Raw genomic sequence first — 25,193 nt, forward strand, 5'->3', positions numbered from 1 at the left:
TGTCGGCCCAAGGGCCTTTCAAATGCAAGATTGAAGGATCACTGGGAAAAGAAGAAGCCCAAAAAAAGTAAACAAACCTCCACGATTCCTCCCACAAGCTTACACTATACATATCCAGATTCAGGTAGTCAAGCTTCTTTCATGTAATCAGTAAATTTTGCATTTAATTGATATCAGTAATATGAACTACGGATTGTATACGTGATTTTGGAGTTTTTTTTTGGCTGATACCGAGCAATACCGATCGTTATTGTGTTTATACCGACCTTATTTCGCCTGATAATAACCGAGTCATAGCAAACTATACCGAGATATACTGAGCTATACCGATCAATATCTATGAATACTGAGCGAGCTATACGGAGCCATACCTATCCATACAGAGCTATTATACAGAGCAATACTGAGTAATACCGAGCTGTACCGAGTTTTACCGATCAATACCGATATAGCCCATTGCTTTGTATTGCACCCTTTTTTAGTACTGGCCATCATTTTGTTTAAAAGAAAAAATCACAAGATTACTAAAGTTAAAAATTTCTATCATAAACTATCGAAATTTAGTACATAGCAAGTCATAAGCAAATTCAGCCTTATACGCTCGGTAAACTGCTCGTTACCGCTCGGTAAACCCTAACATAATTATGGAAGAAGAAGGAACTAACCTGAGGCATCGTAAATGCAGGCCTAGAAACTTCACTGAAAAGGAAGATGAAGCGCCGGTTGGAGAAGATGAAGGAACGGTAAAGTTTGTTTGAAAATAAAGCAGTTTTTTTCGGGTCCGCGCTATAATATTCGGGTTCGTTGGTCGGGCCGTCATTTTTAAATTTCGCACGTGCCATATACCCACTCTCCGCCGGGTCGGGTATCGGATAAAGTAGAATGCCAGGTGTCGCGTTAACAACGCATACCGAACGTAAAGATGAGTCAGGTGGGAGGAGGCAATAAAAATTCTTACCCTTACCATGGTATTGTTTCCGTACTGCGCCGCCAAAACACTTTCCCGTTTTCACCCTTAAAACTCAACTAATTAACGATAAAGTTATTTCTGTCCACCGATTCCTCGCAGGAGAGGCAATTCCCTGAAAACCCTCAATCCTCCATCCATCTCCGACTATACGCCGACGAATCCTTCGTGATTATTTAGCCTTGGATAAGAAGGTGGCAGATCCGGCGAAGTTGGCTTTTTGGTTGATTCTATTTCGACTACCTTTTTTCTTCATCGCTTGCTTCAAGGACCCAAGAACATCAACGCGAGAATGACCGAGGATGCCGGCACGAAGCCCTCGGAGGAATCCGTAGGGGCCGCAAGCGCCATGCGGCAAAGGTGCTTTTCACATTTGATTCCCCTAATCCTGAGACTTTTACTCGTGCCCTTTGTTCTTATTCTCCATGCTTCCGGGGAAAATAGCTGGAAGCCGTACCTGTTTTCTTCAATTTGGCTATCATGTTTGGAGTCGGGCGTGTGGGTATTTTGGCTTAGGGTTTTTGTTTTATTGATTTGGGATTATATTAACTTGGGCTTTTCAATCCGCGAGTTTGAGTTTAGTTCGGGTCGTGTTCACGATTCATGGGGCTTATATGGGCTTTGGAGAAAATTCTTTCTAGGTATGCTGGAGAAGAGCTGCTGTTAGCATATCTGTTCCTTGTTGTTTGTAATTATTGTTTTTCTAGCTCAAAATGTTGTATATTTAAGACAGAAAAGATATGCGATGTCATGGTTGTTATCTTATTTGAACTATTTATATGTATTAAGGAGATCTACATTGCAACCAAAATATTATCATTTGCATATTTACCCATAAAATTTGGTAAGTAGAGTAAGCATATTTCGTTGAACATGAGGAGATACGGGGTGAATTGCCGCAGTGCTGGAGGTGTTAGCTGGAGGAAAATTTGAATAGGGACCAAGAGGGAGTGGGATTTGGTGGAGGCTAGGTTGGATCTATGTGTGGTTTCGATGGACATGATTTGATCTCGATAAATTGGAGTAGGCAACCCGAGGTGGGCATCGGCAAGATTTGGATTGGATGGTAGCGAGAATATGAATCGAGAGAGATTGGTGAAGGCGAGGGAAACAGGATCTAGCTGGTGAAAGGGGACGAGACCTACAGACTTGCGGCGACTGAAAGACGAAGAAATGGGAAGTCACAATGGGAGATTCTCTTGATTAGTGATGTGTGAAGGTCGACGGGTGGCGATTGGAGACGTGTGATGGGCTGTGGAACTTGTAGTGAAGGGCAAATAGATGGTAGCACAATGAGATTTTAATTTGATGTGTTATTTTTTATTTAAAGAATTGTGATTGAGTCCATTTGAAGTAATTTTGTTGTATTTGAAGAATAAATGATGTTTCTATGGCATATATATATTTTTGGAGAAATAAGAAGAGCACAATTAAAATATTGCATACCAATGTCGAAGATTTTATGGCTTCCCGAAGATTTTGAATAAAGAAACTCCTCAGGCTATTGCAACAATTATTTTGGAATTGCCCTAACATACCTTTGATGGACAAAAGCTGCTCTTGAGTCTCCAATTAAATGCTCACTGAGCATGGTTGTATGCCTGAAGATGGGAGCTGGCTGTAGATTTATATCGTGCACAACCAGTTCTTTTTATTGCATCTTTATAGTTTTAGCACTTTGAGAGTAACAAAATAAGCATATTCTAGACAAAGTTGCATCTAAGAGTTTGGCTGTTACATATTCATTCCCTAAGTTGGGTTGTACTGCACCTCCACCAAATCTTGCATGTCTACCATCATCTGGCTATGTACCTGAATTTTTAGTTTTACATTAGATTTTGAAATTTTATTGAGTATTCCTTAAATTCAAACTTATTTCACCTTCCTCACTCACTATTGTTGTATGAAACTTCCACTGCTTTTCATATCACTTAACATGCAATTAAGGCTTTCACTCTTCTTGGTGCCTCATAGCAACAAGTAATGATATCGTTGCCTGGTGTTTCTTTTGGTTGTGGGGGCCAGGTTCATATTCTAAATCTATAGAGTTGCTAGATAGGACATTGATAAAATGCGAGCAAATTGTTAACATTGTAGATATAACTAGGTTACTAGGGAAATGATGTCATGGAGATGCTAATTTAGTTAGATGGATTGAAAGTGAAGACAATAAACTCTTAATTAGGAAATGAATGAATTTATAGTTGTTTGAGGTTAATAAACTGAAACCTTAAGAAGGATATTTATATAGACGATCAAAGTGGAGATACTTATGGCATTTTCGCACAAGTGTTTCACATGCTCCAAAACTCCTTTTTTGTGACATTCAGATTGGTTATAGTTGCATGCTTAAAAAGTACTGTATATAATTATATACCTTATATATCCTACTGGTACTTGTTGAAGGTTTTGGTATTCCACACTAATATAAACTGAGGCCAAATTCAAATTTTGTGACAGGAAAAAGAGAAGATGGGATGAACCAGCTGATTTTCTTATTTCTACAGGGATATCTATACCTGGTGCTATTCCTATTGGCTTCGGCAACTCCCTTGGTATTTCTACTCCAGGAGTTTTGCCAGTTTCTAATGCTATTGCAACAAACACATTAGTACCTTTGATCACTCATAGTGCTACCACACTTGTCCAGAAATTAAGCCAGGTATTTTTTTCCATAGTTTTTGTTTCAAAATTGTGGTGTCAATTCAATTTTTTGTATGGATGGCTAAGTTATTCTGCCTTATGTTCATTTATCATTAATTACTTGAATATATAGCATCAAATCCGTAAACTTTGTTTGTCTATTATGTAACTTTTTATGTCATATCACTGCACAATTGTGTTTTCATGGCCCAAATTTACTTTTTCCTCTCTTCGAAGACCCTTCTTAGCTTGCTCATTCTTATTGATCTAGTCCTTTTTGTCATTTGGTGTTATTATTATTTTTTTCAAATGAGTGTTGTTGAGTTATCACATGTGGATTATATAAGTCTAGTTGGTGCAATGGAAATTAAATTAATGTAAGATGAGAATGAAGAATGATATAGAAGCTAGTGGGCTCCATATAGTCATAACCAAGACTTAATATATTCTACATATATATGCAATTTCATTGGTTTTGAAAATGATAATGTTTGGCCACAGATGTCGTAGTTGATTAATATTGTGGTAGATTTTGGCTTAGATGCTTTATAAATAGGTTGCTACGTGGATGAGGATAATGCCTAGGACTAAAGCTGAATGACTAAAAGGAGATGGAACCATTGGAGCATGTGGAGTTAAAAATTTTATTGTACATAAAGGAAAAATTTACAAGTTATATAAGAGAGTGTTGGTCGATAAACTACTATAAATGAGAATATTAGGATGCATGTGTGATTAGCGGAAAGGAAAATTGACAAAGAATGCATCGGATGAACTTGGATTGAGGATGTGGTGGTAGACATTAGATTAAGATGACTAATGATTGATAGAAGAGGAAGCACCAAAAATGTTTTGTTCAAGAATGACCATGCAAGGGCTTGAAAGGAAGTATGGTTAGGTTTGTTTAGGCCAAAGCTAGTGTGGTTAAAATTTGTTCAAAAAAAAATCTAGATTTATTCCAAATGTAGCTTTAAACAAGGATGAATGTAAAAAAAGTTAATCTATAAAATTCAGGCCATAAATAGCTGACTCTTTTTTTGTGTGTGTGGATTACAATAGTTGGCTCTTTCTTGTAAACTTTCTTTTTGTTGTGACTCTTTTTTTTTCCTTTGATTTTTGATGCTTCTCGTCTTACTTGAAAACTCATTTTGTTTTATTTTTTTCTGTTTTCAGTCAAAGGTTCAAGATGAACTAATAGCACGAGAAATCGTAATAAATGATGCTGAACCAACTATTCGATACAAGCTTACAAAGCGTCAAACCCAGGAGGAGGTGATTTAAGAGACTTAGTTTGAATTGTTTTGTTATTACATATTTTAGTTGCTGAAGTTATATTCCCCAACCCTCTCCTTAAAACAATGTTTTGCTGAAATGAAAGTAATTGAACTTATTCCTTTCAGATTCAGAGAAGCACGGGCGCCATTGTTATCACTCGGTATGTTGCCTTTTAAACGTTTAAACACTTTAAAAATAGCCAATTAATTTTATACTCACAAACTGGTTTATCTTTTTATTATTAGAGGAAAGTACCGCCCTCCGAATGCATTGCCGGATAATGAAAAGCCTCTTTATCTTCATATTTCTGCTGGTTCGCATGTAAGTCTTCATTTACTTGTTTATTTTTCTTTAGACTGCATCTTATTGCTTGGTAGTCTTGGTTACGCTCACAATGGCATATGGCCTCCATGATAGCTTATTAGTCCTCATTCTTTCGCAGTCTGATTTTGAGAAATTATAGAGACCGACTAAGATTGCCCAGAAATTTAAAATCGTTTTGTGTTGATGGCAGCTTTCTTTTTAATAGCTTATGAGTTATATAGATAACCCATTGCCTTTTTATTGGGCTGGGAAGAAAATTGTTTTAATTTTTGTGCAAGCACATTGTAGGACTAAGAAATCAGGAACTTTTGGGAGCGTGAACTTTTGCTCATTTATTTTGTCTTTATAGATAGGAATTTCTTAATGGAAGTAGATTGAATTCATCATTTGGGTGTCATTTTGAGTAAATGTTTTTTGTTATTCTTCTTTGTATTAACTGTGGATCTGTTTAGTTTATCTTCCGTCCTATTTTTGATCTTGCTGAATTGTTTTTTTTTCTTATGTTTTGTCCATAGTTCCTTTATTTCCTTTCACCATAATGGTATAGGCTGAAAAATGAGTGTGGTGTGGGAATGCTGTAATCAGGATGCCTGTCATGTGAGTGTGTTCATTTTTCAACTTCATTCCTTTGTGCCAAGCAAGTAAATATTTATCTTGTAGTAGTATCTCCTTTATATGGCATTGTGCGCTCAAACATGTAGTTCCCATGTTTCCTGTCCTCTTATTTTCCTTTTGATCTTCCTTCCCTTTCAATGCTTTCAATGAGTGGACTACTGGAAGAAACTTAGTTTAAAAGATAAGACAAATCAAGTAGTTACATGCTAAGGAAATGGTTTGGCTGAAAAGGGAAAAAGCCACTTGATGTGCATTTGTTTTGAAGCATGTAGAGGAAAATCAAAGAGAAGGAAAGTGAACATGCACCATTTTTTTAGGAACAATTATTTCCAATGTTTGAAATATTTTTCTGATTTTATTAATATATCAAATGTTGAGATGAGATAGATTTGTAAATTAGAATAGAAAATAATTGTTTTCGTAAAAGGATATTTGTTAGAAGGGTGAGCGGAGGGGTTATGTTAGGGAATAAATATGCATACAAACTATGAGGCTATGACTATAGTAATTTTACTATTTAGACGGGAGGAAGGAGTTGATGCTTATAGAGGTGCCAAATTGTTATCACTAGGCATGATTCACTTCAACCTATCAATTGTTCAGGCCTTGTGTTTCTTGATTCACATATTGAATTTATTATAAGTTTGGAGTAGCGTCAGTTGAATATAAGATTAGAGAGAGTTGCCTTAGATGGTTTGGTCACATAAAACAACCTTCTGATGATCCAGTCAGGAAAGTAGAGGCATTAGATTTGATTTATGTTAAGAAAGGTAGAGGTAGGCCTAAAAAGTCTTGGTTAGAAAATATTAGAAATTATCTTTCTTTATTAGATTTAAATGAGAATTTTACTTTTAACAGGATATAATGGAGAAAAATGATTCATGTAGCTGACCCCACGTAGTGGGACAAAGCCTTGATGTTGTTGTTGTTGTTAGATCTATTCTCAAATATGATTATGGACTCAATTCAACATCAACGGTAGTTTTAACACAATTATTTTTAAATAATGAATTTGAACCAAGGAGTTGTCGTAATTAAATTAAAACCTAAATGGTTGGTATGTATTTATTCTATATTAGATTGAAAAATCAATCAAGATTTAATTTAAAGTAATCAATTAGTTCAAAATATTTTTGATGCGACTCCTGATCCCTTATCTTACTCACAATAGCTTTTTCTGCTTTTGTCCTTTTCTTTTTCAATGATAACTCTTTTTATTATGCACCCCTCCGTTTTAGCCCCTACTATTCTCACCTTCCTCCATCATTCTTCAATCCTTCTGTTCTTCCTCTAAACAACTGTAGACATCTCAATAGTTGTAATCATCATTCCTTATCATCTTTAGAGGTATAGCTCTAGTTGCTTAAGCAAAGTTTGTGAACATTTTCAACATCATTTTCATTACATTTGGCATTATTTATCTTGCTGATAGTAATCTTTGTCTTTCATATCCTTCAAGGATCTAGCTTTTCCTTCATATATATATATATATATGGATCCTAAATATAAGTTGTTTTTGTTCATCAATTATGACCACCCCTTCTACATTTAACCCAAAATCCTAAATCCTTTATTTCACTCACAGTAGTCCATTCTACTTATATATATTCTCAATGATTACTCCCTCTTCAGTGCATCCCTCTATTTTTGCCCCCACTGTTCTCACCTTCCTCCATTATTTTTAAGTTACTTAGTTCTTCCTCCAAGTAGTTGTAGTCATAATAATAGTTGTTGTTGTCATCCTCCAGGTTAGCAAGCTTGTTAACGAATCGAGCCCGAGCCGGCTCGCGAGTTGCACCCCTAGTTCCATTCATCATTTAAGTCCACCACATCCTATATTGATCTCCTCTCCTTTATATGGGCCCCTGATCTCATCTTTCGCATCCTCCACCATCGTTAATATACTCCTTATATAATTGTTATAATTGACTTCCTTATCGTTGCATGATCTTTATCAATGTCTACTTTTAAGTCCTTACTCGATATTTCACACCATGGTGGCTACTATTGGCCCCCTTTATACTCATCACAACCTTACTCAATAATTGAATCAAATTAAGTCTAATGAATTGATAATAGTAGATGTAACTTGGTGATGTTTGAGAATATAATTGGAATGTTTTGAATTAAATAAAATAGGGAGGAAAATCTTGTTTTGATTCGTGTTTGTATATATTCAATCAAATTTGGTGTAGTGTTGCCCTCTCATATGATGGTGATGGTAAATATAAAACATACAAGTCCATATTGATGCCACATTGTCCATGTTATTTCCAACCTTATCTGATCCCTCTTCATTGCCTTTATTAAACCTTTAGTATGTCCTTAGTTGTTGAAAAAGGTTTTGTCTATCAGTTCTTTGACTGTAAATGCAAATGGAGGCCTACGTGCTACCATAGGGCGGTGAACAATGAAGTCTCCACATGGTCTAGGATAGCCACTATCCTCTTAAACTCAATGAAATAAAAACGAAGTCCATGGGTTGTTAGCTCTTATCAACCCAACTTGCATTTAGGACAAAAGATGGATGATGCCACATGGAACTGTGCTTGTCAGGCTTAGTTTTCTAAGATGATCATAATAGTCTAAGTGCACTACTCGCGTTGCACTTAGGTGTGTTGAGTTAAAAATATAATTTCGTTTGATTTGTCTCCTAACAAGCCACGTTAGCTTGATAGACCCACCCCATTTCTAATATGAGTTAATTATAAAAGTTCCGTTGAAGCTTTTCTAAAATTGTAAATTGCATATATTGCTTTACAAGGATATCTATGGTAATCCTAAAAATGCAGAAGGATCCTGAAGACCTTTCAAATTTCAAATGAGACCATTTGATTATTTAGTTATGACATAAATAACCCTGTGGGCATTTTGGAAATTCTAGAAATATCAGGTGTTTTATAATTTCAAAGAAAATTCCTAATTGATAAGTTGCATAAATAGTCCCTACTACCACTAGCTTTCAGGAAAAATTGCAGAGCTGCTTTGGAAATTTCAAAAATTCCATTGACTGGAAACAAATTGTAAAATTGATAGTCAGCTTTTTGATGACCCAGTTATAATAGTAGATGTGTTATTAGATCTTACCTATGTTTAGAAAGATAGCTAAATCTGAAATACTTGGTTAGAAAGTATTAGAAATGATCTTTTTTTTTAAATAGATTTAAATGAGAATTTGACTCTTAATAGGACACAATAGAGAAAAAAAGATTCGTGTAACCGACCTCACGTAGTAGGATAAAGGCTTGTGTTAGACCGGCCCAGGATGGGCCTGCTAAAGTGATTAGGGAATACTTGAAATCAAGTATTTCCTATCAGCTTGTTGTTGTTAATTTGTTATATTTAAATTATTAAAATGACAAAAGAAATTGAAGAATTCCTGGATTAGATCTTTTGTCATGTGGACTACAAAGTTTACCAGGTTTACAACTTTTTGTTTTAATATCTTCAATTGTTATCCTGATCCATCAAGCCATACTGCTGAGAATTACGTGAAAGTGTACTCTACATGAAATACGTGACTGTGCATAAAAAAACTCACAACATGCTTCGAAAAAGCATGCTAGGTACTGAATCATGTGGTTGAAATCGATTGCGAGGCTGTAATAATCACCAGTGCATCAGCAAGCCTGTTATTGAATCATTAAACATGCTGATGCACCAAAAAGTGTAGCTAGTGCACTTATTGCTTTCTAAAGTACTGCAAAATGCGCAGGTATACTAAAAATGCTCCAATGCATTGATAATTGTGTTGGCACAATGAAAACGGTGCCAGTGCTCACATTCCTGTTCTTTTTTTTTGTCTACCTCATACTAGCTTATCCATTGTTAATGGCTTTTGCTTTGTTTCATCTAAACGCCATGCTTTATGTCTTGTTAGGTTTGCACTCCATGTTATTTAATTTGTTTCATGACTGATAACATTAATTTGGAATTGGTTACCACGGATTTTATCTGGAAAAAAGTGCTTGGCTGAGTATATTTACTTTAATGGAGACTTCTGCCTAGTTCATTAAAAATGACTGCAGAATCTCTGTTGTTTCACTCGATGCATTTTTTTTCTTAACATTTTTGAATCATATGCTGGTAAGTTTTAACCTGAACTGCGATTCTTGTGGTTTCTCAGTAAAAGCATGAATTTTTTTTAATATGATGTTTCATTTAGAATCTTGCAAAATCGAATATAGGTTTCATTTTTATTTTGGTGTATGGAGTAAAAGAATTTCGAATGAATGCCCATATCAAACTGTACTTTGCTTTATACTGATAAAGTTATCTGTTTGTGGGTCATGTATTTATTTGACTCTAGTTAAAAGACATGGCAGAACGAATTATTGCTGTTGACCGTGCAGCTTCCATGGTTGAGGAAATACTGCGTCAAGGACACAACTTACTATCAAATTCCTGTTCGCACAGTGCTGGGCAGGTATATTTCACATTGATCAGAACATATTTTGATGGATGAGTAAATTTAAGTGATCTTCTTGTTTTTTGGCACAGGTGAATCAACCTATGAGCATTTGTTTGTTTCTGGGCTTTGAACCTGATCCATCTCAAAACATTGCAGCTCGCATTAGAGGACCTAACGTATGTTTTCACTAGAATTTACTTATTTTTTTCTTTTTGTTTAGCCCTTCTCTTTTTTTTTTTTTTTTTGATTTTTTTTGAAAGCATTTGAATTAAAATTAAAGATTTCCCTTTAACAAGATTCTTAGAGTGGCATTCATCTATTTTCTCTCCTTAAATCTAAATGTTTCTTTTGAATAAAATTACAGTTCTTTATATTTTTTATAAATTTCATTCTTTGAAGCATGCTGTTTTTATTAATGTGAGAATTTTCTAATCTATAAGCTTTCTCTGTCATCTCCATACAATTGGGGGGAGATTCTTTTTGTGCTGCTTCGGATTTGTATGCGCAGGATCAGTATATAAATCACATTATCAATGAAACAGGAGCGACTGTTGTACTAAGAGGGCTTGGTTCTGGCAGTAATGACATTTCTCATGCTGAAGGTATGGTTTCTCATTTCTTGCAGCAAGTAGCTGCTATGCTCCTCTCTCACTCGTTAATTTCTTATGTTTGCAGATGCTCAACAACCACTGCACCTGTATTTGTCAAGTACAAATTCCAAGAGTCTTGAAGCTGCAAGGAGTTTAGCTGAAAACCTTTTGGATACAATTTCTGCTGAATGTGCTGTTTCCAGGTTTGTAGGCATTTCTCTAATTTTCCCAGGTTACATTTAAGAATGAGGTGGCTCTCTCAGGATGATGATAGGAAACACTTGTAGATCTCAAGTATTTTCTATCAATCTTCGGAAAACAACGAGAATTCTTCACAAAAATCCGCACAAAATCACAAAAACAGTAGATAATTTGTATTATTTAATGGAAGAAGGATCACGGAAAATAGCAGGATACACTTGATCCTCAATTCGAGAGAAGGATCGATCTCTCCCAAATCTCTAGACGCCGCTAGAGCCCAAAGAAAACCTAAATCTAGGAGATCTCAAATTTCAGCCAAATTCAAGATGCCCTAACCCTAAAAAAACAAAGTATTTAATGCATAAAAATTAAAAGGAAATCCCTAAACATTCCCTACATTCAAATTTCTCTCTTAATCCCCTCAAAAATCCTTCCTAAAATGCTCTGCTTGGGCGGTCGGGTCACCCGATCTCCGCAGGAGGCGAAGATCCCTGCGTTAATTGCGAAATGCCGGTCCCGTGCAGACTGGCTGGACCGGTCCAGTGGATCAGTCCAACAATTCTCCCCTCCCAAAGATTCACCTTGTCCTCAAGGTGGAAATATGCTCGTGTTCCCGTGGAGGTGGCCATTTTTGAGGTGATTGAAAAACCTTATTGTATTGCTGAATCAAGGGCTACACGGAAAGAGAAACATCCCCTTCCTCCAATCTGATCGCATCCGACCTGTGTAGTCCCACCATATAATCTTTCCCCACCTCTTGAAAGCTCCTGACCATGGTCTTAAGTGATATCATGGCTTTGGATAGCCCTGCATCTCCCTTTATAATCACCTTTCTCCCATCCATCATTAATTCTATCGTGAGTGCTCCCCAATTGTCCTTGGTTTCCCCTAAGGTTTGCAACCACTTCTTTCCCAAGATGACATCAGTACTTCCTAATTCTAGTGGAAGAAAGTCCTCCCTTACCTGAATCCCCTGGATGGTCAACATCACTCCTCTACAGATCCCCTGGCCTTTCTCCACTTTCCCTGTACCCATCATCACTCCATAACAACCGGTGTCCACCAATTTTACTCCCAGTTGGTCGTCGACTTGAGTGGAAATGAAATTGTGGGTAGCCCCACTATCAATTAGCACCACCACCTCTCTGCCCTCTATCTTGCCCTTCACCTTCATGGTATGATTCGTAGTGAATTCTACCATTGAGTTCAGGGAAATCTCAGCCAGATCCATGTGTAGCTTCTCCTCCATCTCCTCCTCGGTCTCCTCCTCATCTCCCTCCTCAGTTACCTCGTCATCGCAGATGGTGAGAACCTGAAGAGTTCGGTCCTTGCCTCGATGCCCTGGCGTATACTTCTCCTCGCACCTGAAACACAACTCCTTGGCCCTCTTCTCCTGTATCTCCTTCTCTGTCAGCCTCCTGAAATTTTTCCCACTCCCTCCTACTGGCTTCTACCTGGCGGTCTCATTAATGTTGTCTGAGGTAGGCCCCTTAGGTGCTAGAAGAGTGGTCGTAGTCTTGTAAGAGCCTCATGAGCTGCTGCTTTTGGCTACCTTCTCCAGATTCTTCTGATTTTCCACCACATGTGCCAATTTCATGGCCTCCCCCCAAGTCACTAGGCATCAGAACTTTCACTGTCGTTCAAATCTCTACCTTCAACCCTTTCATGAAATTCCCCTCCAACACTGTATCTGAGAGTCGCTCCACCCTCCTAGCTAGGTGCTCAAATTGCTCCCGGTAATCTGCTACTGATCCCTCCTGTGTTAAAGCAAAGAACTGCTCATAGAAGTCTCCTCCCCGATCGGTTTGGAAACGCTCTATTTTGCAGTTTTTAAATTCCTTCTAGTTCCTGATTGGCCTCCGTTGGTCTCTTCACTGAACCACGATAGGGCTTTCCCTTCCAAGCACAATCCCGCTGTTGTCAGATTCTCCTCCTCTGTCAACCCATTGACGGCAAAGTACCGCTCTACATTGTAAATCCATCCATACGCATCTTCTCCTTCGAAGATGGGTATCTTTAACTTCCTCACATTCTGGTCACCACCATTTCCCCTGATTCTTCCATAACTTCCCCTTTCCCAAGTGCTCGGTCCAACCCATATGTCCCGCTCTTCCCTTGCTCTTCCATAGCCCAAACTCCCTTTGAAATCCCCCCATCCTCTCTTCAAAATCAGCTCCACGGCGGCCATAGTATCCCTCCCGGCGCTCCCCATAACCTCCTCTTTCTTCCCTTTGGACAGGCTCCAGATGTGGTCTTCTTCCTTTCCCTTCCCCGATTTCTACCTCATCTTTCTCCCTACGAATTTCAGAATTTGTATTTTTTCTTTCCTCTTTTACCACGGAAGCCGTCGTTTGGTTGTGGATTTCCAACATTTTCTTCATCATGTCCCGAAGATCGGCTATTTGTCCTTCCATGGAGTAAATCCTTTCCTCCACCGTTGTTTTAATTTGGTTCATCTCCCCTTCAAGCCTTTCTTCTAGCGCATCAACTTTCTTGGCCGCCATCTCGATCCGAACTTTTGTAAATCCAAGAATTTCGGATTTGGATTACAAAAACAGCACTTCTTTCCTTCCCGACCAAAAATCAGCCGCCGCACTTCGCCAAAATCAGCCCACGAACGGTCCCAAGACTTGCTCTGATATCAATTTGATAGGAAACACTTGTAGATCTCAAATATTTTCTATCAATCTTCAGAAAACAACGAGAATTCTTTACAAAAATCCGCACAAAATCACAAAAACAGTAGATAATTTGTATTGTTTGATGAAAGGAACATGGAAAATAGCAAGATAGCCTTGATCCTCAATTCGAGAGGAGGATCAATCTCTCCCAAATCTCTAGATGCCGCTAGAGCCCAAAGAAAACCTAAATCTAGGAGATCTCAAATTTCAACCAAATTCAAGATGCCCTAACCCTAGGAGAACAAAGTATTTAATGCATACAAATCAAAAGGAAATCCCTAAACAGTCACTACATTCAAATTTCTCTCATAATCCCCCCAAAAATCCTTCCTAAAACGCTCTGCTTGGGCGGTTGGGCCGCCCGATCTCCGTAGGAGGCGGAGATCCCCACGTCAATTGCGAAATGCCGGTCCCGTGCGGACTGGTCTAACAGATGAGCTCTTTCATCTTTTGTTTTGGCTCTTTTATACGATGCTAAGAATGTAGCTTTTAGTGATTTATATAATAGATTAGATATCAAGGAGGGTAAAAGATATGTTTAAATTAGCCAAATAAAGAGATATGAAATGATTTACTTCAATTAATGTACATTAATGATGAAAATAAAAAATTATTTTCTTATAAAAAGATATTCAATGTAGGTGGATGAGATATTTTGATAAAATTTTCAATAAAATTTGTGAGAATATAATTGACTTTAGTGATCTTAGCATTATATGAAAATATAAATTTTAATTTTTATCCTCGCATTAGTAAAACTGAAGTTGGAGAGACTTTAAAGAAAACAAAGTGTGGAAGAGCAGTAGGACCTGATGATATTCTAACAAAATGCTTAGGAGATCTAGGTATTTCTTGTCTTATCAAACTTTTTAATATTATTTTGAAGACTAAAAAGATGACATAGGAGTGGAGGAGTGATACCGGAGATATCAGTAAAAATCTGGAAGAGAAAAGTAATTTAGAATTTATTAATTGCAAGTCTACTAGATAACCAAGGCGTGTACAAAGAACAAAAGAATAAAATTAGAAATCTTGAACTAGTCAACATAGTTGCCGTGAGGCTGAATTTGTGGTCGAGATGAATTCTCGTTGTTGAATTCTGGGCCAAGAACCAGGAATTCTGCTGTTCTTGGTGGCTGGCATGGATGGATAGCAATTTCTTGATTGCCGGTATGAAATACAGGCTCTTCTTAGGAAGGAATTTTGCACTGTTTACTGGTTGGAAGAAGGCCAATTTTCTGGAAAGAAACCTCCCAGCAGCAAGAGAGCAGGTCGGCGGAGAGGAGGAAGAAGACGTGCGGGCAGTTGCTGGATGGAAGAGAGAATTCCAGAGACAGGGCTGCAGCCCTGCAGAGAGGAGGAAGAAGAAATGCTGGCGGTTGGCTAGCTGGAAGCTGGGAGAGGATGGAAGGAGAGGGGAACCTGGCGACTGGCAGGAAGGGCTGATGGGCTGAGGAAGAGGAAGGGTGGTTGGCTACCACCTGGAGATTTTTTGGATACAGAGAACATGAGCCATGTCTCTTTCCTAAACACTAAAATCTAAAATTCAGGATTAAGGACCCTCTAGTTATAAGCTTTCAACTAGTAAATAAGGGAATAGAATAAAATAAAGATAATGCTAATTAAAGAAAGAAAGGACAACATATTTAAATAATAAAAATAGAAATTTTAAAAGGTGGGGTTTGACTTATTAAACCAGATTGAACCTCTGCATCAAAGAGTGTTTTGTTCTTACTTTTTAGAATAAAGATGACACACAAAAGTGTGCGAATTATAGAAGAATTAAGTTAATATGTTATACATAAAAATTATAGGAGAGAATAATTGATTATTTGTTACAACGTGATAGTAACATTTTTCAAAGTTAGTTTGGATTTATGTGGCATAGGTTTACTGTGGAAGCTATATATTTGTTGAGTGGTTTGATGGAAAAGTATAGAGTGTAAGGATGATCTACATTTGATATTCATTGATCTAGGGAAAACATATGATAAAGTTCCAAGAGATGTGTTTTGGAGAGTTTTAGAAAAGAAAGGAGTTAATAATGCTTATATTCAAGTGATTAAGGTTATGTATATGGGAGCTATTATTTGTGTTAAAAAACACAAGATAGTTTGATGTGTTTTTTTCCTATTTTAGTTGGATTACATCAATGATTAGTTTTAAGCCCCATATCTTTTTGTTTTAGTCATGAGTTTTCTTACTTGGTTTATGTTTTTTGCTGATGATATTCTTCTTGTTGAGGGAGTTGAAGAAAAACTTGAATTATGGAGGTCAACTGATGGGGACATCAGATCATCATGGAGAGTTTACCAGTGACGTGGCCGCCGATCTACGACCACGATCGAGTCGTTATATTTTTGAGTCGATGTATTTTGTTTTCATGCATTTTATTATTTGCTTATGAGTGTTTATTTTTTTATTTCCCTTTGTACCCCTTTGTATGAGAATGGTCATGTGTAAGCCTAAGGGCAATTGTGTCATGTCAGTTAGAGTCTTTTGTATGAGGCTATTTAAAGCCCTTTTGTTTTATTTTCAAGTCAATGAATGATCATGAAATAATTTCCTGCATTGTCTTCTTGGAGCTTACGAGAGAGCTTGAGAGTGAGAGAGTAAGAGATCTTGGTGGAGCCTAGGATAGGCCACCCGTCGTGCCCAACAGCTGCCACTGGTGGCTCTTGGTTCCCTTCCCCCTTTTCTTCCCTCTCCGTACCTCCACCGCCGGTCAACCATTCTCCTCACCAAGCCCATCATCCCCACTCAATACCCACGGCCAACCCATTACTCGAGCTCCTAAACCACCGGCACCAATTCCCTAGCCGTTGACTAGCCCCGCCCATCTCCGGCCCCATTGCCTTTCTCCCCTTGAGTTTCTTAATTGACTGAAAATTACTTTGGGATGATTTTGAATTTCAAATTCCTTTTGATTTGAATTCAAAATCTTTCCTAAAATAATTCGTCTATTTTAGGAAAATATTTGTTTTGGGTTTAATTTGCAATTCAAATACAAGTGGATTTCAAATAAACCTTTCTTAAATCAAATCCTAATTAAGAAACCTTAATTACCTGCACTAAAATCCTCCTCTGCCATGCATGCCGCTGGCTCCATCAATACCCCCTTTGGAATTATTTCCAAAGCCAAGTGACTCCTTTGGAAATAACATAAATCCTCATTATTCCCTCTTTGCCGAAATTTCAAACACCCAGGAATCTCTTTATTTCTTTTTGAAAACAATTCTCACGATTTTTGGAGAGAAATTCCCTATCTCCTCTACATTGCCGGCCCAGCTTCTCCATACCCGATTCCCTTCCCCTCACATATCTGCTCTCCACCATTAACCACTCGTGATTCACTTCCATACTCTTGCTCCCTCTAATCCCTTCCTCCCAAACATTGAAAGCTAAATTTCTTATCAAATTTTTGAGAGAAATTTTGAGAGGAAATTCAGGAATATTTCAGATTTCTTGTGGAAGAACCTGAACACAATTTCAGGTTTTGGAATCAACACTAGGAAGTAGACCCCCGACCCATATTGAAGAGACGTATCATATTTTGCTTCGACGGAAGCCATGGACGAAGACGTTGGAGACATCAAGTGGAAGATCTCCGCGTCTCATTAAGCAAAGGTTCTCCTTTTCACTTGCATTTTATTTCTTCTAAATCTAAATTCTCACTGGATTGTTGTAATCGCGAAAGTCTCCTCCAAGTGCTCTTGCTAAGCTTAGTCATTCGTAGGAATTGAGAGTATCTTCCATGCATCCTACATCTCATTGTTAGACTAGGGATTAAATTGAAGGCTACTATTTTGCATTGTTTTACTTGTCTTATTTATTCTGAAAATTTCATCGTTGGAGCATGTGATTTAGCCTACGTAAGTCACCTCTTTATTTGTTTTAATTGACGTTGAGAATTGCTAATAATTTTAATCCAAGATTATTCTAATCAAGGAATTGTGCAATGCTTAAAATGAAGCCATAAGCATGTCATCTAATTAGTCCTGCATCATCAACATTAGAGTCTAAAGGTTTTTGTTTGAGTAGAGTTAAATTGAATGCATGGAGTGTAATTTTAGTAGTGATAAATTTAGTGGTGAGATTGTGACATTGAGTAATTAATTCATTAAAAAGAGTGCACATTTTAGATATCTTGGGTCTATTGTTCAGAGTAATGGTGAAATAGATGAAGATATTATTAGTAGAATTCAAGTTGAATGATTGGAATGGAGGAATGCATCGAGCCTATTGTGTGATAGAAAAATACCCATCAAACTTAAGTACAACTTTTCTAAGATGATGGTAAGACCTGCACTACTTTATGGTGTAGAATGTTGATCATTAAAAGAGAATAATAAAATTAAGATAAGTGTTGCAGAGATGAGGATGCTCAGGTGGATGAGTGACTTTACAATTAGAGGCAAAATGTGAAATGAGTATATATGTGAAAAGGTTGGAGTAGTTCCAATGGAAGATAAGATTAGATAGAGTCTCTTTAGATGGTTCGGTCACATAAAATGTCGGTCATTTGATGACCCTATTAGGGGACTAGATGTATTAGGGCCGGCTTATGCCAAAAAAGGTAGAGCTAGATCTAAAAAGACTTGGTTTGAAATTATTAAAAATGATATATATTTTTATTAGATCTAAATGAGAATTTGACTCTTAATAGAACACAATGAAGAAAAGAGATTCATTTAGCATACCCCACATAGTGGGATAAATGCTTTTTGTTGTTGTATCTATTATTGTTGACTACGGTTGCAAAATTTTAGTAGAATCTCAAAATTTTCTACCTGTCTGGTTCTGGAATCATTAGTAGAATCGTAAAATTTTCTTCCTGTCTGGTTCTGGAACCATGAGTAGATTGCTTGCCTTGAAATATTAAGCCTTACAAGTTTTGATTTTCAGCTTGTCTTAGCCAACATGATGTATGCTTCTAGATGATATTTTTTCATCTTGGATAAGAATCTGTCGTTTCATTCTTCATTGCATTTTAATATTCGGATCAAAAAACTTTCCTCTATCCATCCATGTGCTATTTTTTTATTTTATTCCAGAGCTCACATGCACACGTAATGGTGCAGTTGGTTGCTTTTGTAATTTGGTTGGTTTCAGTTTCCTCTATTTTTACAGCATGCGATCAGACTATCTTGTGTTATTGATTTATTTGTGCTGAAATTACTTTATTTTATTTTAGCTTTTAGTCCCATTATTTTTATCTTCCAATACTGCAACTATGGAATTTCTATTATCTCCGCGACATCCCTTGTTTCAATAAATGCTTGCATGTAATTTTCAAGCAGATTAGAATATTTGATAATTTGGTCAAGTTCTTTGTGGCATAGGGTTCCATCAAGCAAAGTATACCGTGCAGTTCCTCCTCCACACCAGTTGCTGGCAGGAGTAGTGAGCTCTGCAAATGCGGATCCAGTTGTCAGTTCATCATGCGCTGTTGCTGGCGTCACACAAGCAGGACAATCTCTTGCATCTAGCACATCGGCAGTTTCCTCTCTGTCTACTGTGCTTCCTTCAGGTGTCTTAATACCGAATGGAAACCTGGCTAGCTGTGGTACCTCCATACCAAACACAGGAAACTATGTTTATCCAACAGTAACTGGAGGAACATGTTACAGTGGATATGGTGGGATATATCCCCAGGCCACACCATTGCAGCAAGTTGCTCTAGCGCTCAAACAGGCCCCTCTTTCATCCACTTCTGTTGTTTCTTCAGCAGCTTCAAATGCAAATGCATTGCCAAAGATGACCTCAAGTTCAAATGCTGATAGAGAAAAACGGCCATCTCAGAAGCGGAAATTCCAGGAGCTACCGGTCACTTCGAAAGGGCTGTCTACTCTTAATCAGGTAGATTCTATACCTTTACACTTGGATTTTGTGATTTTTTATGACTGTTTGACTGCTAGATAGTGTCTGTAATGAAGGATGAGGCTTCTCTCGCATTAAAATGAAAATTTTAATAAACTTCCCCTGTTGGTAGGGGATTCCTGTATCATGTTTTTTCATATTGTGCCATCAATGGAACTATTATTTATGCTCATGGTTATGCAGTGGGGATTCTACAGTTAGTTCTCATGGCATGCGTACTTTATGTAATTATTGTCCACAATTCTATAAATGGTTCTCTATTTTGGAAGAAGAGAAGACAGTATTTTCATACAATTTTCTCTCGGCCTGAAGGAAGTCAACATAACCTAGCGTCATTTATGAAATGTACTGTCATCATTATCTTGGGGTTAGAGAATTTTGAATTATTATTTTACCCATTTTTTCAACTCTTTGCTGTTTTTTGTTATTCAATTATAAAAAATTGCGAAGGATGTGATCTTAAACTTTTATGACCGTTTGAAAATTTTCATTACATATTCTACCCGTGACTGATATAAAAACTGCTTTCCTGAACTGCTGATGTTGAAAAAGTTTAGATTTCTTCTGTTCTTAAGCACCTGGGCTCTGATACCAACTGGAGAAAAAAATTCACTATTGACGCCACATTGTTGGAGATTTGTTAATGGGTTCTTGTTGATGATCTCTTTCTTGACTCTGTTCTTCTTTCTTCTCTTGAAATTTCTTCAATTACGTCCTCTAGAAACAAAAAATTGATTTCTTGCATGAATTATGTGTAGCAATCGGGGGAATTACTCCTGGAGGATTTCTATAAAGATGCTTCTTGGGAATTTTGTTGGACCAGGATAGAGAAAACCTATGATTGGAGTTCGGAAATCGTGTAATCTCATGAGGAGAGAAAAGGCAAAGAAGAGAAGAATAAGGGAGAATCCTGATTCAAATTTCATTTATGATAGTATGATCCAATTACAGGCATTCAAATCCCTATTTTAAGAAATAAGGTTTCTTTTAAAATTAAACTAACTTAAACTTAATATCTAGTTAAGTATTAAAATCTTATGGAGTTTAAAAAGCTGATAATTCTAAATTTAAATACATAGAAACCAAAATAAAAATCCTAGAAATATTCTAAACAATGCTAGAATAATTTTGAAAACGTTAGAATAATATGATGGATGTCTTGGATTGCGTCAATTATTGGCTAAGATTTTCATTTCGACAGTGTTTCTTTTGTTTAACATTCTACTTTCTGATTGTATTACTTTATCAGATGCTGATTTCTAGTTGTTTATCAGCAGAGTGGGTAATTTTGCTATTCCTTTGAAAGGCTGGTGATGCTTGACGATACCAATAACCACCTTCAAGTGTTTTACCTGTTTTTCTTTTGTAAACAATAAACCGGAGTGTTATAGGATCACCGTTGGATGCTTGCTCTGCTTTGGATACCTTTCCATTCTCAGCTTTATATAAACCTAGACTAACTGTTCTCAGAGAAATCAATACTTATATACTAGTTTAATTCTTCATTTCTTCTCTTTGCTGTTGGTTAACCTGCTATGCCTTTCTTCTTTATGAAAAGTATGCACTATAATGTATAAGTTTTTCATCACTCCCACCGGTTTTCGCCAAAAAAAAAAAATTCCTGCTGGCGCCAAGCAGTATATATATATATTCACTGTAGGTAATTCTTTATTTTAATTATAGTTGAATAACATTTTCTTAGGAATGCTTTTAGATATATACAAACTAGGCTATTTCTAATGGGTAAAATGATATAGTTTTTATTTAAAGTCTAAGCTACTATTTTTTTTTTGTTCATATAATTTATTTTTTTTTCTTAATTTTAAAACTCAAAATTACTTTTTGATAAGAATCTTAAAAGAATGAATACAATAAATTTTAGCTGTAAAAGTTATCCAGAAAAGTATTTCTAATTTTTTATTTAAGTTTTTTTTAATTGCTATTTATTTTTGTGATGTATTATTATATTGTTAAAATGTATTTATTCTTTTATTTAATCATACTAGATGACTATATGATTTATTTTTTTATATTAACAACTGGAATAAATTTTTTTTTTTAAACCGTCAATATCAATCCCAAGCCCAAATGAAAAATATTGAAGGTATTTTAAAATTTTTAAAAATTTATAGTTTGTGCCCCTACATATAAATTTTTTGGATCTGCCACTGCACTGGCACTTACAAGTTGATATCAAATGTTCATTATTGTTATTTTACACTACATAACATTTGTATATAACTCATTGCCCTGGTTATTTTTCAATCACTTGGAAAACAAACTTAAATCAAATATTTGATTGCTGCTTTCACTTCTTTACTGTGATTTTTTTTTGTTTGACTTCTTCTTTTGGAGATTCTTAAAATGAATTCCATGTCAGGTACTATCCTTGAATAGGAGATTTTACTATTAGTCCTATTTTTTTTAGGATTTCTAGAAATTAAACAAGTTTATATCTTAAAGTTTGTTGTTGATTTTCTATTTTATGTTTAACTTTTACTTCTCCGTATATCGGCTATAGTTGTGCTGATTTTTCAACTATTATTCCAGGTATTTTCTCTGACTCTCTGAAGCTGACAGACTGTGTTGAACCTATCTCTTGGACCCTTGTTTTTATGTTTCACAGGAATTTCAAGTCTAGAGTCCCCAAATGATGGCGTGCTTGTTCATTATTGCATTCATCCAGGACATCCTTAGGCATACCTGAAATGTTCTGCGTATATTCTGCATAAAAAGTCATTTTAAATTTACCAAGCTTGTGTTTTGAGACTACTTCTGTTTTCCCTGTTATCTAATTTTTTATCGATCTTCATGGATGTAAATTGGTTTTTGCTAACCATCTGATATGAAAGCAATAGACTCCCAATAATACTCATACAACGCCTAATTTTTCTCTTGAATCCTCTCCTTCATTTCTATATTGTCTTTATATTTTTATCTCTTAGCATCTGAGATAAATCACCCATGGCTCTTGAATTCTCTCTATTCCTTCATATTCCTATGTTCTTGTAGCCCATGGCGCCTCTGCCAACATCATCAAATACAATAGGAGTATCTCAAGTGATGATTAATTGTAGTAGATGATTACCATTTGATCATCTTTTGCTGCAGGGGCAGATCTTTTAGTGGTGGTGTTGAATATTTGTTATTTTAACTAATGATATTATTTTAGAGATGAAAGTTTTGTGCTTGGTTTTTTCCAGAACTCACGACAGGGCTCAGAATGTTTTAAGCCAGGTTTAGAGGATGCTGCTGGAAAAATTCCATTCATGCCTCCAACAAAGAAGTCGAGTCAGCCAGCGCTCGGAGAGTTGCCGCCACCGCCGCCGCCAAGAATGATGCCTCCCCCGCCACCAAAGTTTTCATCCGATCATAACCGTAATTCAATCGCTGCGCCGCCTCCCCCGAACTTTCCATCATCCGATTCACCTGTAGGGTTTCAAAATCAGAATCCGGCAATGAGTCCAGCAGTCACTGAAACTCTTGTTCAGAGCATAGTTTCAGAGAAAGCCAGCTTAGAACCAGCTTCTGGTGATCACATCCTGAAATCAGCTCCTCCTACATGAAACTTATGATTCCTGTAATTACTGATCAGTTCTCTCATTTGTTTCAGATACATTTTTGAAGCTAGTTGAGTATGAAGAAGAAGAGGAAGAGGAAATGGTTGCCGCCGCCGAAGAATCCTTTAGAAGCACTAGCTCAAAACCTTTTTGGGCTGTATAAAATGCTGCCTTTTAAATTTTAGCAGAATCCAGAAGCGGCTCTCAAGTTTTCTGATTGATGATGAGTTTTGAAAAGTCGCTCAGAAATTCTTATGCCATCTGATGAAGCCTCACTGTGGTCCTTAATTTCTGGATTCATGGCGCCCTATGACCTGTGACTCCAAGACCTTGAGACCAGAAGATTAGAATGTTGAATGCCTTATTCAGTACTGTAAACATTTTCCATTTGTGTAGCAAAGTTAAATATAGTGAGAAATTAGGGTTTGTAAGAAAGGCCATTGTCAATGTAGTGAGAAAATAGGGTTTTTAAGAATTGCCATAGTTTAAACTTTTGATATTACTCATTTCTGTCTCTTGTTCTAGTAGACTTTGGTCAGGAATTTCAGAGAGAATATTTTAATGTTCTTACTAAATATTTTACCCTAAGTTTATATGGCATAGATGCTTCAACACTGTGTTGGTTCTCTTATCTTTGTTGGGTGGTTTCTTCCTCTTCAATTTGTCTTGAATGAAGGGTGTAGAAATTATTCTATGTGAAAAATTATTCTGTGCGAATATTAGACACCGTCCAGAGGCTAATCAAAAAACGTCACATCATTTTTTTTCTGTATATCGATATTGTGTACTGCTATTTATTAGATGTCATGAGACGTTATTGACCTCTAGACCGTTCGATGTCTGCACAGAATAATTTCTCCGATACTACATGGCCAAAATTACCAAATCCATTGCCTCCTTTCAGCATGGTTGAAGCAGAAGTCAACTTGCAACGACTAGCATCCTTTAGCACAACTATCATTGCTCCTCGCTCTACCTTCTGCAAGTCTACTGGTTGCTCAATAATTAAATATACCAGCAACCACTTAACCCATCAAATAGCTCCTCCTCTACCACACCATACATCCACCATTCACTTTTTTCCTGTTAAAGGAGACAATCCTAGTGAAACCTCCTTGCTTGCCACCATCTTTGTTTCTTCTTTATTGGGCTTAAAGTCCCTGATAAATGGACCTCGACCTCATCTTTCATTAATGCTGAAGGCTGCTCTCCAAAATGTTGTACCTCAACTTCAAAAGGTAAGAAAAATAGCTCAATCATCAACTATTAATTAATTTCTTTCCTTGCATCAAGACTCGGAATGGAAGGGAGTTGAATGGGATGAATTATTTTGTGCGGGCTCCGAACACCATCCAGAACCTAATGAAAATACACCACATCATCCCCTAATCAGTACCACAGCTCGATACTGTTTGACATTGAGCTCGAAATTGAATGATGTGGCTTCACCTTATTCATCTCTAAATGATAAGCTGTGTCTGGTGTCCGCACATAATAATCTCTCATTAAATGATGACCATATCACAGATTGCAAAAAATTTATCAATGACCATCACATCAATATACCTGACAGACAAGAATGCCCTTTTCATCTGTAACATAAAATTTCTATACATTTACATAAATAATGCCAAAATATTTCTAATAATATCATAAATTTAGAAGAGCACAACAAAACTAACTTCAACTCTTAATGATCTGTTTAATTTATGATTATATGATTGTATTAGATACAATCATATGAATTAGAAACTTCATTTTTAATACTTGGGTATTAATTATGTAAATAAAAAAGCCTTCAATAAGGCTCACATAACACTTCCCAGAAGACATAATTTTAACACATACATTTGCCTCCCTAATTCACTTGCTGGACTATACAGCAAGCAGACATGATGCCTGGTGTAGCTTTAGATTTCAGAACAAATTACTTGTCAATATGAAAAGAAACATGAACGATCCAAAACTGAAGAAAGAAATGCAAATTTTATTTACACCATCAGAATCAAAGCAAATGCTTTAGATTGTTCTCCAGCCATAACACAG

General features: G+C 36.6%; 1 protein-coding gene across 2 annotated transcripts; it reads left to right on the plus strand.

The window, feature by feature from the left end:
- The first annotated feature begins 990 nt into the window (after window positions 1-990).
- Window positions 991-23,762, plus strand: LOC110096760 (protein RIK). Of its 2 annotated transcripts, XM_020822832.2 has the most exons (12): window positions 993-1,327; window positions 3,428-3,629; window positions 4,784-4,882; window positions 5,011-5,045; window positions 5,131-5,206; window positions 10,134-10,250; window positions 10,325-10,411; window positions 10,744-10,837; window positions 10,911-11,028; window positions 19,050-19,566; window positions 22,791-23,118; window positions 23,201-23,762. In XM_020822832.2, the coding sequence occupies exons 1-12, from the start codon at window positions 1,260-1,262 to the stop codon at window positions 23,308-23,310; spliced, it is 1,851 nt and encodes a 616-aa protein (XP_020678491.1). In that variant the 5' UTR covers window positions 993-1,259; the 3' UTR covers window positions 23,311-23,762. The 2 variants fall into 2 exon arrangements, with proteins under 2 accessions (XP_020678493.1, XP_020678491.1); XM_020822834.2 differs by lacking the exon at window positions 23,201-23,762 and having other exon boundaries at window positions 991-1,327; window positions 22,825-22,960.
- The last annotated feature ends 1,431 nt before the right edge of the window (window positions 23,763-25,193 follow it).

Source organism: Dendrobium catenatum, unplaced genomic scaffold (genome assembly GCF_001605985.2).
Source record: "Dendrobium catenatum unplaced genomic scaffold, ASM160598v2 fragScaff_scaffold_1023, whole genome shotgun sequence".
Classification (NCBI taxonomy): domain Eukaryota; kingdom Viridiplantae; phylum Streptophyta; class Magnoliopsida; order Asparagales; family Orchidaceae; genus Dendrobium; species Dendrobium catenatum.